At 43.7% G+C, this 14,545-nt stretch overlaps 1 protein-coding gene across 4 annotated transcripts in view; it reads left to right on the top strand.

Annotated features, from left to right (window-relative positions):
- The window catches only part of IQCA1 (IQ motif containing with AAA domain 1), a 122,200-nt gene that overhangs the window by 72,314 nt on the left and 35,341 nt on the right, over window positions 1-14,545 (top strand). For 3 of the 4 annotated variants that reach the window (XM_064718104.1, XM_064718105.1, XM_064718102.1), the window contains 5 exons: window positions 379-485; window positions 666-758; window positions 8,567-8,628; window positions 11,069-11,151; window positions 13,502-13,609. In XM_064718104.1, the coding sequence (XP_064574174.1) occupies window positions 379-485; window positions 666-758; window positions 8,567-8,628; window positions 11,069-11,151; window positions 13,502-13,609 (453 nt within the window). The remainder of the gene's footprint in view (window positions 1-378; window positions 486-665; window positions 759-8,566; window positions 8,629-11,068; window positions 11,152-13,501; window positions 13,610-14,545) is intronic. The other variant, XM_064718103.1, reaches the window with a different exon arrangement.

The following is a 14,545-nucleotide window of genomic DNA, read 5'->3' as shown; positions in this document are numbered from 1 at the left end:
AGAATGAAGAATAAAAACCTGTGACTGACTCAGAGAGTCTGACACAGCTGGACTGGGATTGGTCATTAATTAAAAGCAATTAATATGTTTGGATAAACAATCTCCAGGCCACATTCCAGAGGAGCAAAACATGGAGAAGCTGAAGCTTCCCAGCTTCTCAGGAGAAAAATCCTGGCAAAGGGATTTTTCAGAAAATCTCATGATGACAACAGGGCTCTGAACTTGGTGAGGGTCCCTAGAGCCTGCTGCCTTCCTGCAGCTCATCATTAAATAAAAGTTGCCTACAACCACCCTTTCTTTTGCCTCCAGAAGCAGCTGGAGAAACCAATGGCTTCTGTAACTTTTCCCTTTTTTTTTTTTCTTTCTTTTGGCTAACAGTCTTTTGGGAGAACAGAGATAACAAAGCAGATTTTCTCCAGGATCATGACCCAGAGCTGATCAGAGCAGGGGAACGGGGAGAAGTGGTGGAGGAGATCAGAGTGCAGGTGAGCTCACAGTAGCAAGAGGACACTGCTCACGTGCATTACCTGGGGAGATTTTTCTCCAGCTGCAAGAACTGGCCCTGGCACAGCCCTTCCCTCCCTCCAGAGTCCCTGCTGGCTGTTGTGTGCTTGTTCAGCTGAACAGAAAGCTGAGGAAGGTCCCTCTGTGTTTGTCTTGGGCAGGTCGATGTAGTGATGCAGGAGAAGCTGCTGAGAGTCAAAGAGGCTGTGGATGGAGAGACAGGTCCAGGTCAGGTCAAAGCTGTCAAAGAGAAGGTAAGAGCAGCAAGGTGGGGAATTGAGGGGCAGCCTCAATTCCATCAGTGCAAACCTCAGGGACAATCATCAAAATGTCCCCCCATAACATTTACTGAATCTCACATCAGGAACATCTGAAAATCTCTTCACCTGTGGCTATTTCCAGGACCTTCTCCATTAGCTTTTGCTCTTTAACTGGTATAAATATTGCTTAGGGCAAGTTGAGATGTTCCAGAGATAAATCACTGCAATGTAGTTCAGATTTTCACCTTCCTGAAATCCTTGGATGCAGTCAAACAGCAGAATGGAAGCAATCCCTCTCTTTAGCCTGACCAGTTCAGATTTATAGTTTTCCAAGGAAAACAGGGATCTGGAGGCCGGTGAGTTTTCCAGCTGCTGGCTGTTTTCCTCCTGAATAAGGGCTGGTTATTATGTTTCAAAACCATACACCCAAAAAATTCCCTCTGAATGTTTTGATGTAACCTTTCATTTGTCTGTAACACCACATAGATCACACACAGCCAGGTACTCATTATGTTACTACATCCTCTTGAAGGGTTTGGGAATTTGCAATTAAGCCAAGTTTATTTAGGCATAAAAAATAGGTTAAACCCTCCCCAAAACACAGCACATGTCATGTTCACATCTAGTTTTACAGCATTATCATATGAAGAATTCCACAGCTTGTGGTTCTCTAAAATTCCTTACCAAAGCATTTAAATGAGAGATCATGTCAGTGCAAAATCACTCAGAGCTTACAGCCCACCACTCAATCAGCAGATCCACTTAAAACCCTCAGGGCAAATAGCCAGCCCTAATCTCATGCTGTATTTCATTTCTGTAATACCTTTTAGCATGCAAATACTTGCTGTTGCTCTACTTCTACTCAAATTATCTTTAAAAATGCTCTTTCACCTGACAAACCTCCAGGGACAATCTAATAAGAAAAGACTGGGGCAGCTCTGAAAGCTGATCCCAACTGGATTCCTAAATCTGCTTCAAAAATAGGGGGGGGGCTTAAGACAGACAGACAAAATATTGCAACAATCTCCCCCAAGTTTTCATGGGCAGCCACATTTAGATCAGCTGGTCAGTGCCCTGCTGCAAAATGTCCCATTGGAATTACAGAGCTTTATCTTAGGGCTGGGTTGGGTTTGTTTTTTTCCCTTCAATGTACTGTTGGAATAGCTTAGGGTGGAGGGAGATTATTTAACTTTTATCTTTCCAAGTTATGCCAGTAGCCTGAGAGAATGAGGCAGGGAAAGAAGCACTAATTAGATAATAGAAATTCCTTAAAGATTTCATCTAAAATAACCCCACCCAAGCCAAAACAGTTCTATTTGAGGGATGGGTGCAGTTTAAGTCAAAACACATCTCCCCTGTGCAAAACCATTTAAAATGTCCATTCAGCATTGGCAAAGGCTTTTTCCAATTAGTGTTTGCATAAATATCTCAGCCATAAACCAAACCAGTGCATACCTGTGCACACAGACTGCAGATCTGCTTCAGGATAACCTGCTCTAGATAATAAGAATAATATGAGCTGGAAAGTTTTGGAAATAGCTCATTAATTTATTATTCAGCAAAAAAAATCTCTAGTTTTTCAAGCAACATTAGAGGTCCCATATGTCTCCCCTCAGCTATGCAGCACAAAATAACAGGTTCAGGTTCTCATTGTAGCCAGGAGTGTGGCTGAGTTCAGTGTGAAACATTCCCCTGCCCAAAAACAAAGGGGATTTTCTGCATTCTCAGGAGAATTCAATATTCTTCAGAGGAATCAGACCTTCTCCTGCACTCTGGCAGTGGGCAAGGGGCAATAAAAGGGGAATTTCTTCAGGAGAGCTTTTACAGGTGGAATTTTGTGTCTAGAGACCATTATCCCAAATTCCTGATGCCACATTTGGCCCTTCCCTCTGTTTTAGGGAGCAATTTCTTCTGCTCTCTTTGTCAGGGAATAATCCCTACCAGAGGTTCTGTGCCTTCCCAAGCCTTAAGATGAGTAGCTCTCAACTCAGAAAATTTCTGTCAAATCCATATTAAAACCAAAAAAATCTGCCTGACCCACAAGAACCAATCTGAGTTTTAAAATCCCTTTTGTGGGGAATACAGCAAGGACATTTTGGAACTGGAATCTGAAGGGAAATTTGAGTGTTCCAGACATCTCAGGTCTTAGATTTAAGAAAAACAAGATATAACATCTTCAGGCCTATCCAGAGCCACTCCTTTATTTCCATGAGCTCTTTATCACTGATTCCCAAATCTTCAAATACCACTTACTGCTAAAAGCTGACTCTTGGCTCAGCTCTTAGCCCTACCAAGAGCTGCTCTTAGAGCTCCTGGAGATAAGAGGAGTTTCTTTGGAGTGTCTTCCATTGCCAAAATACCCCATCCTCCTCCATCCCCACCATTCTCAGTGCTGAAATTAAGATTACTCACCTACAAGAGCTATTCTCTCTATAAACTTTGTAAAACTACAAATCCTCCATTTGGCAGCTGTGTGGAAGAACAAACTTGGGTGAAAAAAATTGTTCTTCTCATGACAAGTGGGTCTCCAGAGCAGCAGACTGATGTGGAAATAGCAAAATTATTAGATTGCAGCTAATAGTGAATAAAGCACAGTGCTGTTACTGGAGTCACAGATCCTGTGTGTGATGGTGTTCACAGGGGTGCCAGGATGAGGAAGAGATGAGAATCTTGACTCCATGTTTCAGAAGGCTGATTTATTATTTTATGATATATATTACATTAAAACTATACTAAAATAATAGAAGAAAGGATTTCATCAGAAGACTAGGAAAGAAAGGAATAGAATGGTAATAAAATCTTGTGACTGACAAGAGAGTCCAACACAGCTGGACTGTGAGTGGTCATCAAGTAGAAACAACTCACATGGACCAACCAAAGATGCACCTGTTGCACTCCACAGCAGCAGATAATTGTTGTTTTTCTTTTTCTCTGAGGCCTCTCAGGAGAAAAAAATCCTGTCAAAAAAGATTTTTCATAAAATATGACCATGAGACCTGTGTCTGTTTCCAAGCTGGACGCTTCCCACACCCAGGGATCGAGCAGAGTGTCCTGTTTGAGACACACTTTGCTTTCCTCTGATTCTTCCAGAGAGCCCCTGGTCCCGTGACTGTCACAGGAAAGGGGATGGGGACACAACAGGAACAGAGGAATTGGGTCAGCTCTGCTCTCTACTGCATTTTCCTTCTCTTGGCACAGTGGCAGCTCATCCCCTGCCCAGGCAGCATCACCAGCTGGGGCTGGGAGCACTGGGAAAGGCCAGGCTGAGGAAGGGCTGGCAGGGGATGTCCTCTGAGGGAGGAACATGGCAGGCACTGATCTGGAAGTTACATTTAAGAGCTTATCAGAGCTCTTTCTCCCAAGCCCATTGTGCTGCTTTTCCTGCTCTGCTCCCCCAAGGATTTATTGCTGATCCCCAGTGCAGGTAAAGCAATGCATTGGAAATGAACACACCCACACAGACACAAAGGCATGGCCAGAATTCAGGGGGAAAAAAGAAAAAAAGACACAGAACAACCCAGGAAAGGGGGACATGAGAACCTAAGTGTGGAAAACTTCCTTCTGGGCTATGCCTCAGCACAGCTTTGGAGGTTCCTTTTTGGTGAAACTGGGCAGAAGCAAGAAAACCACAAGTGGGTGTGACAAAAATACTGACAAGAGGTATAAATATATCTGTAAATATAACTATATCTATAAATGTAAATTGTTTTATGTAATAATATATAATTATTTTAGATATAATAATATATATATAATAATATATAATATATTTATATAAATAATATATTTATATATTATAATAATTATTTATCTATCATAATAGATAATAATAAAGTAAAAATATTCTATTTATATATAAATATAAATTAATGTATTATAATTATTATAAAATTAAATAAATATATAATAATTATATACCATTATAATATAAATGTAGATATGTGTATAAATATAAATTTATATATATTATATAAATACTATATATTTATATGTACATATATATGAAAATAAATATATAGATAGATTATATATATATAAATGGAGGCCAGGAGGGAAGCTGGGTGAGAACTGAAGAAAGGCTGGGTTTGGAGGCTCTGATTCCCAAGCCCTGCTGGATTTCCTGTAACTGCTGCACCCAGAGCCCTCAGCCAGCTGTGGGAGCTGTCACCTCTTTGGATCCTAAATCCAGCAGGGATGGCAGAGCAGAGTCCCTCATTCAGCAAGTTAATGAGTCAGTGGGAGCATCTTTGTCTGAACACTTTTTCAGTGAAGGTGCCAGAAGCTGCTTGTTTTATCTCAGCACTGCCAGAACAGGCTTCTCAACCCAGGCCCAGTGCAAAGCTGCACTTGCTCAACCTCCCATCTTAAACATCTCACATGATCCAAGGAATCCCCTAAAAAACTGCACCAGCTGCTGCTGTTTCCCTTAAACCACAGGAGCACTTCCCTCCTGTCCCTGTTCCCCAAGGGAATGTACAAGAACCACAGAGAGGGACTTGTTACAACAGGGGACAAGTTTTACCATGATGTTTTCTGAAAAATCCTCTTTGCCCAGGATTTTCTCCTGGGAAGCTGAGAAGCCTCAGAGAGGAATCAATAAAACCCCAGTAATTATCTGATTGCTGTTCCTGTGTTTGCTGCTTTGGAATGTGGTCTGGACATTGTTTACCAACAGGTGAATGCTTGATTGGTTCCATGTGAATTGTTATTAATTAATGACCAATCACAGCCAGCTGTGTCAGACTCTGAGGAGTCAGACATGAGTTTTTATTATTTCATTCTTGTTAAGCTTTCTCTTTCTGTAGTACAGTTTTAGTATAGCATTCTTTAATACAATATCATAAAATAATAAATCAGCCTTCTGAGAACACGGAGTCAGATTCTCATCTCTCACCTCCTCCTGGGGACCTCACAAACTCCACAGACAAGGAGGAATGGCGTCCAACTGAGAGTGGGTTTAGATGGGATATTGGGAAGGAATTCCTCCCTGTGAGGGTGGGCAGGCCCTGGCACAGGGTGCCCAGAGCAGCTGTGGCTGCCCCTGGATCCCTGGCAGTGCCCAAGGCCAGGCTGGACGGGGCTTGGAGCAGCCTGGGATGGTGGAAGGTGTCCCTGCAGGGGTGGCATTGTGTGATTTGCCAAACCAGCCATGCCATGATTCCTGTGGTGGCCATAGCTGTGATCTATGTGATCCTGTGTCACAGGACTGTGAGATCACAGCCAAAGGGTGTCACACGTCCTCCAGTTTCATCCATTCCCCTCAGGGACACATTTGGACAGCCTCTCCCTCCTGCTGCCACCCCAGCAGCAGCCAGGGCTCTGGAATTGGCTCTGAAATGAGGCTCTTGTCTGCTCCAGCCCCTGAGCTGCCCAAAACGTTTTGCTGGGTGGGAGCAGTCCCCCCTGGGCACAGGACAGAGCCCAGTGTCCCTGGCAGCTGGCACCTGGTGCAGCTCACCCTGTGGGGGCAGCAGAGCAGGGAATGCCCCAGTCAGGGCACGGTGCGCAGGAGCTCAGCTGGCACTGCAGGCAGAGCAGCCAGAGATTTCCATTCTAAATGAGCAGCGTGTTCACATCCATTAAACATTATCATTTCCTAAATAAAAGCAGTTCCCAGCAAGACATTTTGGAGACAAGCCATTGTCTACAATTCATATTTGCTCTTATCACATCTCAGCCTGTGCCAAATTCCCCACAAGTGCTGTTGTTAATTAGGAAAACACATTTTTCCTCCACACAGTTCATTTTTGTTTTGCTCTGGAGTTACTTTATTGGTGAAGCTGCCTTGAGGACAATACCAGTTGGCCAATAAATTCAACATATGCTTCGTGTCTTTACATAGGTTGAAACGAGCTTTTCTTCCCAGTCAGACACAAATATATGTAATTTCTGGCTTGTTGGAAGAGAAGTTAAAAAGACAAAACAGGAGGAACAGCAAAAATAAACCAGTGACAGCCTCAATATTTCCACAGTTGTTAAAACAGCATGGCATGTGCTTTCTTCTTCCCATTCCTTTTCTTCAAAACAAAATCCCCCTGGCACATTTGGACGAATATTTGCTGCCAAACTTATTTATGTAAAGAAACCCAAGGTTTAGTTCTCCAAATACAGAGTTGTTTGCTTTATCCTAACCCAAACCTTTTCTCAGTAGCTGATCCATGTAGTGCTGGGCTTAGGCTGCATTTTCCTCTGCATTATCTTTGTGGCATCACAAACAGGAACAGGTGATTGAACCACAGGTTCCTCACATTGTGTCTATCTTGAAAAACCTGAAATTGATGTATTCCTGAAGGCTGCTGATCCATTCTGTGAAAAAGCCCAGCATTTTCCAGATAATTGGATAGGATTTTTTTCAAACTCAACAACACAGCCTCCAGAGCTCTGCAGAAGTATTCACTCTTATAAAAAAGGCAAAGTAAATGACTGTATTCCCAGGAAAGTGAACATAAACTTTTGGAAAGAATAAGCTGTCTTGTTCAACTAAGCATTTAAGCACGTGCTTAAATTTAAGCTGTTGGAGAAATCCCCTGGTGCCCCAAGGTTTCTGTGTAAACAGCTCCACTGGAGCAATGCTGAAGTGCTTTAAGGAGCTCAGACACCAGTGGTGGGCACTAACATGGATTAATGATGCCCTCTCCACACTACTAATTATCCCTAACCATATTTATGGCTCCTGAGCTGTAATTAATGGAGGGCCTTGACAAGCCTGAGTCACATCTTCCTTATTTATGTTTGCCAGGAGTTTTTTTTGTAAGGTGTAAAGAAATGAGGCACACGAGTAAAAATCTTTCTGTGGTGAAATTGTGGTGAAAAGATGAAAAGAGCAGGTAGTGTTTTTCTGACCTCTTCCAGCTTCTTCCCTGAGGCATTAGGGAGGAGAAGGATGTCCAGTGGTTAGGTGGATAGCCAGAGTCTCAGGAGCTTTTCCCCTCAGTATATATATACTTAATATATATACTTAAGTATATATATATAGATAGATAGATATAGATATAGATATAGATAGATAGCTATAGATATATACTTAATATATATATGCTTAATATATATACTTAAGTATATATATAGATATAGATAGATAGGTAGATATACTTAATATATATACTTAAGTATATATATTAAGTATATATATACTTAATATTTATAAGTAATCTCTATTAAGTAAATATATATTTACTTAAATATATATTAAGTAAATATGCATTTACTTAAATATATATTACTTAATATATATTAAGTAAATATATATTACTTAATATATATTAAGTAAATATATATTTACTTAATATATATCTGTTTTTTAAAAAGGTATAAACAGTCTCTGGAGCAGCTACTTGGACCCCACACCCTTTTCCTTCCTGCTTCCTTCTTGAGCAAGGGCCATGTCTCCCCTCAGCCACAGAAGTGGGTTCCAGAAAAATCATGGAATAAGAATCACACAACTGGAAAAGGTCTCTGAGAGATCATCGAGTCCAGTCCTTAACCTGCCCTGCCAAGGCCACCACTAAAACATGTCCCCAAGTGCCACATCCACAGAGCTTTTAAATCCCTTCAGGGCTGGGGCTTCCACCTCTGTCCTGGACAGCTGTGCCAATTAAAAAAAAAAAAAAAGTTTAATATCCAAGCAAAAGGAAGGAGAGAAGCTTCTTCCCTCGGAGCAAAATGACCCTGGGGTTTTTCCCTTTGGGCTACATTCATACACTGAAACATTGGCTGTTCTGGCCCTCACTTGGCTTCAGTACATCCAAAAATATTTATCTGTTCTAAAGTCACTAACTCCTGCTTGCTTGTGTGGTCCTCAGGTAAGCAAGGCAGCTGTGAAGAAAAAGGTATCTGAGCTGGAGAAAGATCTGACTCCTGGCAGGTAAGGAGAGCCTCTCTGCATTACATCTCCAGTATCAGCCTTGGTTTTCCTCACCTTCACCACAAACACAGATTAAAATCCCCATTGTGCTGTCACTCAGCAGCAGGAGCAGCCCATGCCCTGCAGGCAGGTGAACTGCAGTGGGCAGAGCTCAGCACTTGCAGCATTTCAGCAGGAGATGGGCCCTGGGTGCCTCTTCCCCCTCTCTGCAGGTGCAGAAGCACCTGGCTGCTTTGGTGGCTCTCAGATTTTCCATCCCAATAAGGGAGGCTGCAGACTCTTCCCAAATCCCCTCATGGCTGAGCTGTGGTGTACATGCCATAAATCAGTCTCATGCAGCAATCAGAGTGCTGCCAGACCTGGCCTCCTCTTGTGGACCCTTGCTCTTTGAAGCACTCTTATTTTATTTGGAGGATCTGAGAGGATTTCTCCTTCTGCCCTGCCATATCCAGTGAGAGTGATGTGTTCCCTAAAAATCCATTTTTCACACAACACAGAGGCATCACCACAGGGAGCAGCTGATCCAGGAGCAGGGCTGGAGAACAGCACAGTGCCAAACACAATCAGTGAAATTCACCCCAAAACCCATTTGTGCAAGAACAGCCAGACCTGGACTCCATCATTTGGGTGCTGGCACCGCACAACCAGCCAATGATCTCTTTACCTGCTTTAAAATATATTTTAAAAATTAAAAAACACCTCCAAGCAAATATTTAAAATCCATGTCTCATGGATTATACCAGAGCAGGACCTCTCCTACAGAACAGTGCCAAAATCTGATATATTCCCTGCTTTTAAAACTGCTCTTGCACATACCTGCTTCTTTGGATATAAACTTACCATGCAGCCAGCTGAAAACATGAGCTTTTTAGTAGCTGGCTTTTTATCTGGCATATCTCCCTGCTTTGCTCTTCCCTGCTGAGCATTTCAGAAATAACCCAGAGAGAGGCTGAATAACAGATTCAAAATGTCCCTTTTGGCCCAGTGAGGGGGGCACAGGGGGCTCCAGCCAGCACAGACTGGTCACATCCCCTCCCCTAGAGGGGACATGCATCATTTACCTGGCACAGTAAAAATAATAAACCAGAAAAAGTAGAAGTCCTGCTCCCACCAGAGCTGCCAGGTTAGTGCCATTCCAACTTCTGCCTGGTTTATGATGCATTCCCAACATAAAACCACTGAGGATGAAAGCAAGAGTCAGAGCAGCAAAATCAACCTTGTTGAAGGTGCATTAAATTTTGGATTTGCTTATTGCTGCTCCTACATTAATTGTGCCACTAAGACTGCATAAACATAAAACTCCTCAGCTGAAATGGAAAAAAGGCTGCAGACCTCAAATTATACCTGGAGGTTTATTAGCCAGCTGAGAGGCACTATTAAATATATTTATTGTAGCCAGACCAGGACATCCCAATTAAGATAGGTGAGAAAGACAGAATAATTGAGGGGAAAGAATGTGAAAAGTGTGGAAAAACACTGAGAGATCTAAAAAGACTAAAATCAATATTGTTTATGCTGTCAATACACTGAGAATTTCCGACAGGTTTATTCAGTTTTCATCATCCTGGAAGCAGTATTACTCCATAAAACCAAGTGCCAGAAATGTCATTGAAATTAATACTTAGAATTCCAAAAGAAAGCATAGAGAGGATCCACATCAATAGAAAACCACACTCAAATTTAAGTGGTTTAACTCCTTCGTTATTGGGATCTACTTCCAGCCACTAATGGAGATAGGGAGAAGCTTCCACTGGGGAACTTTTGCCCATTTGATGGAATCCCAAACTGGTTTGGGTTGGAGGAGACCCCAAAACCCATCCAGTGCCACCCCTGCCATGGGCAGGGACACCTCCCACTGTCCCAGGCTGCTCCAAGCCCCATCCAGCCTGGCCTTGGGCACCGCCAGGGATGGGGCAACACTTCCACTGGACATTTCTGCCCCAGTTCCCCTCTGACCACAACCCTGCAGGTGGTGGATGTGAGCAAAGCATTCCCAGTGTGTTCCCAGAGAGATGAGGCTGTCTGTTGCCAACACAATAAATTCCAAGAAGAATTAATGAATTAGTACTAATTGGAGAGCTGGGTGAACAGGTATAGTAGTGTTAGGATTGCCATTATTGTGTAATTTAAAAATAATTTCCCAGTAATTGATATTAATGAATGAGTCCATTACACAAGTCATAACTGATCTGGCATCACCTGAAATGGGTAAATGGAGTCAGCAGGAGAGGGGGACCCAGCCTGGGAGGGAGGGAAAGACATTGCTCAGCACAAGACAGAAGCTGTGCTTATTGATTTCACACTGATGGCACTAATCATGCACCTCTGAGCCACAGAGGGCATTTATAAAGCTGGCCAAACAAACAACTCCCAGGCTGGCTCAGTTCTGAGAGCACTGAGCCTTTCCTGACCATTTCTGAGTGATGTCTCTTGCCCGCAGGAGCATTGATTCCCTGTACCAGCAGCTTGCAGAAGAAAGATTGCTCATCCAAGTCAAGAATGTGAATCTCTCTGACTACATGGGTAAAGTACCCCTTTCAGAGAAAATGTAGTGTTTGATCAGACCTCCAGCCATTACATCCTCACTGACCCCTGTTTTCAGTCAGGACTGAGTTCAGGTCACTGCACTTTGAATATCTAAGGCCAGGTATGCAAATCAAGGCTGCTCAGGAGCTTTCACTTCTGCTGCTGAAGGCAGGACCTGTTTGCAGAGCTGGTGTTTGACTCCAGGCAGCAACAGCAGCAGCCTTGAAGGGTTGTGGATGTCACAGCCACTCTGAGCTGGAACCACAACACCCTTTAAGGAGCCCTTGCCAGGCAGTGCCAAGACAGTGCCAGTCTAACAGAGCAGGGGTCATAAAAAATCCATAATGCAGAATATTTCCCAGAGAGCAGCAAAAATTGTACCTCCAGCTTTTGTTGTCTTTTGTAAAGGCTCGGCCCCTTCCCTGCACCTCCCTGACTGCCCATGAACTTTGAGCAGTGCTTTGAGGCATATCTGGCCCTTCATGTGAGAAAGAAGTGTCTCTGCCTAGTTCTGCATTTCACACTCCTCTTGTCTGGTTTCTGTTAGCTGCAACTGCAGCCAGTCCTGCTTATCTGTGCTCTACAGAGAAAAAAAAGGGGTAAAAACCCCCAAGCCCCACATTTGCAGACTTTAGAGGTGTCTAACACCATGCCCACAAACATTTGGTGACACACAGTGAAATCACAGCATCTTAACAGCAAAAAAAACCCCAAGATTCAGCTATGTCAAAGGCCATGGTTTGAATTTGCTGCTATCCAGAAGCAGAAGTGCTACAGGCTGAGAGTACAAGGCCAAGGCAGAAAAGACAAATTCTCTCCTATCACCCCAAATGCCATGTTTATATAAACTCTCAGAAGCACCAGTTCAGCCTGCAGAGCCTCTGTCTATTCCTCTGAAGAGCTGTGAATTCTCTCAGTTAAGTGTCCCATCCACTCCATGCTCATTAAAGACCACCAAGTAAAGGAAGATTTCCATTCTTTCTTTGTTCCCCCAACCTATCAAGGTCACTTTTGTCCAACAAACATTCCCCCACCACAAATGCTTTTAAAACAGCACATCTCCAACCATTTTTTGAAATCCAGAAAAACTCTCTTGAAGGCCCCAAGGACACAGAGAAAGAAGCCTTCATCTGCTCAGCCTTCCATGGCTGGAGCCTAAGGAAGGTCACTTCCAGTTCCTGGGGAAAGGACAAAGAGTGGAACTGTGCTACACAGCCAGTAAAGGCACTGAAATGTCCCCCCTCTATGACAAACTGACATCACTGAACTAATTTTCTTGGTGACCTTATCTAAATTAGTCAGAGAATATCCACTGTGATTTATGTGCAGTTGCAATTAAACCCTTTGATGCCTTCTAATTAAATCTGTGAAGATTAATTCCTATCCCGTTCTTTTGATTTCTCCTTAAATAAAAGATAAAACCTGAAATTAATTTTATTCTTCAAAGGGGAGGGGGCAGTTGCACCAGGCCTTGTCTGCCTTTTTGCCCCCAAATTATACCTCCACTTTTGCTCTTAACCACTGCTAATTTGCCTCTGCTCCAGAGGCCTCTTGCCCTCTGCCTTTTTATCTTCAGTAAAACATAATATATTATTATTTTTCAATAATAATCACCATAATCACATGTAATTTATGCTAAAAATAATCACTGACTGCATCACAACTGCTTTTCCTGCTTGTGGCTCATCCTCCTGTATCTTTGCTCTCCAACGTTGCTTGGATATGGGCTTTGACAGGGCAAGCAATGTGATTATAGCTCTGCAACAAGAGCCAAGGCAAGATTAAATCCTTTCAGCTCGTGTCAGGGATTTTTAGTTTCCTTGGGTTGTTTTGTGGAGGGTTTTTTGAACAAAAGAGGGGAAAAAAGAAGAGGTGAACTGCAAAGCAGAGGGCCCCACCAAATGAGGTGACACAGCGAGGAGCTGAGATGGGACCCAGCCAGGGAAAAGCTTGTTAAAATAGCTTTTCCCCTTTTTGAAATCCTTCTGAGAGCTCATGGTTCACTGGGATTCTAGCCCTGCAAAATCCCAAATCCAGGAATGCTTTGCCAGCAGCATGATTTATGGCGCTGCTAATGATTCCTCTCCACAAAGTTCCTTTCAAAGGTTACTGCAAACCGTCTGCTCTCCGCTGAACAACTTCCACAGCCTGCTCAGCTCCAATTTCCCTCTGCACTTCACCTTTCTCAGGGCCACATTCCACCAGAAGGTTGCCCAGCCTGAGTCCCTGGGCCTGGCTCTGCTGAGTGTGTGCCCCAGCCCCGAGCTGTGGCAGCTCCCCATTCCCTGAGTGATGCTCTCTGCAACGACACTGGCCCATTTGCTGAGCTCCTGCTTCCTCCTCACAGGCTACTACGACTGTCTGGGGACCCTGCTTCGTGAGACAGGGGCCCAGCCCATGCCCTCCATCCCAGAAGTCAGGCAGCTCGTGGCACTCTATGGAATACTGCCCTTGGGTAAGAGCACACCAGAGGGCACAGCACTCTGAGCCTTTGCTCCCTGCCAGAAACTGCATTTTACTGCCTTTGACAGGGCTGATTAGTGGCAATCTGAAGCATTTTGCAGTCTAATTGTTTTTCAATGAAGCCTTCAGAGTGAGGGCTGGCTCCCTTGAACAGTGCATGCCCTCCCCAGCCCATCTCTGCCTGCATGGCAGCAGTTTGTGAATGGCAGCACATCAAGGGAAACCACTTGGGAAAGATAATAGCTCAAACAAGCTCCAGTGATCAAAATTAATCAAGTTAAGGCAAGGGCTAAGGTTGCAATTTACCTTTTACAAGCTGGCTAATGTTACTGGTGCTGCACAGTGCAATCGTTGGAGGAATCAGTCTGGATACATTTTGTACACCACAGAAAACACTTGTAAATGCCCTTGCAGTTTTAATGCCAGGCTTAGCCAATATCTAGCAAGGCTTTGCTGGGTCAGGTTGTTTGCTTTTAATGTAAAATCTATCCCATTTTTCACTTGGGAATGGCCTTGTGCCAAACTCCAGTGATTGCAAGAAGTGCCTGTCTCGGGGGCCTTTATCAAAACCTTGTTTGTGTCCCTTTCCACTCCTGATTGGATTTTCCAGCCTCAACATTTCACTTGCCTCCTTTTCCATTCCTGAGTGGATCTCAGGGAGATTTTAACTCCTCCAAGCTGTGTCAGTGTCTGCTCATCCCCCTTAGAGGGCAAAATCACCAACATCTGCCTGCCTCCCACCCTGGAACACAGAGCAAGCATAGAATTTCTGTTTTCCCCTCCTCCCAAAGTGTGCTCAGGTTATTCTCTCCTCAGCCTGGATGGGGCTCTTCCCACCTGGAGCAACACCCTCAGCTGGTTTGGGTAAGGCTGAAGGTCTGACTGCAGTCAGCTGAGATTGCTAAGCAGTTATGCCTGTCTGCACAAT

This window comes from Zonotrichia leucophrys, chromosome 7, assembly GCF_028769735.1.
Source record: "Zonotrichia leucophrys gambelii isolate GWCS_2022_RI chromosome 7, RI_Zleu_2.0, whole genome shotgun sequence".
NCBI classification, from domain to species: domain Eukaryota; kingdom Metazoa; phylum Chordata; class Aves; order Passeriformes; family Passerellidae; genus Zonotrichia; species Zonotrichia leucophrys.
This window is presented reverse-complemented; position numbering and strand designations above follow the sequence as displayed.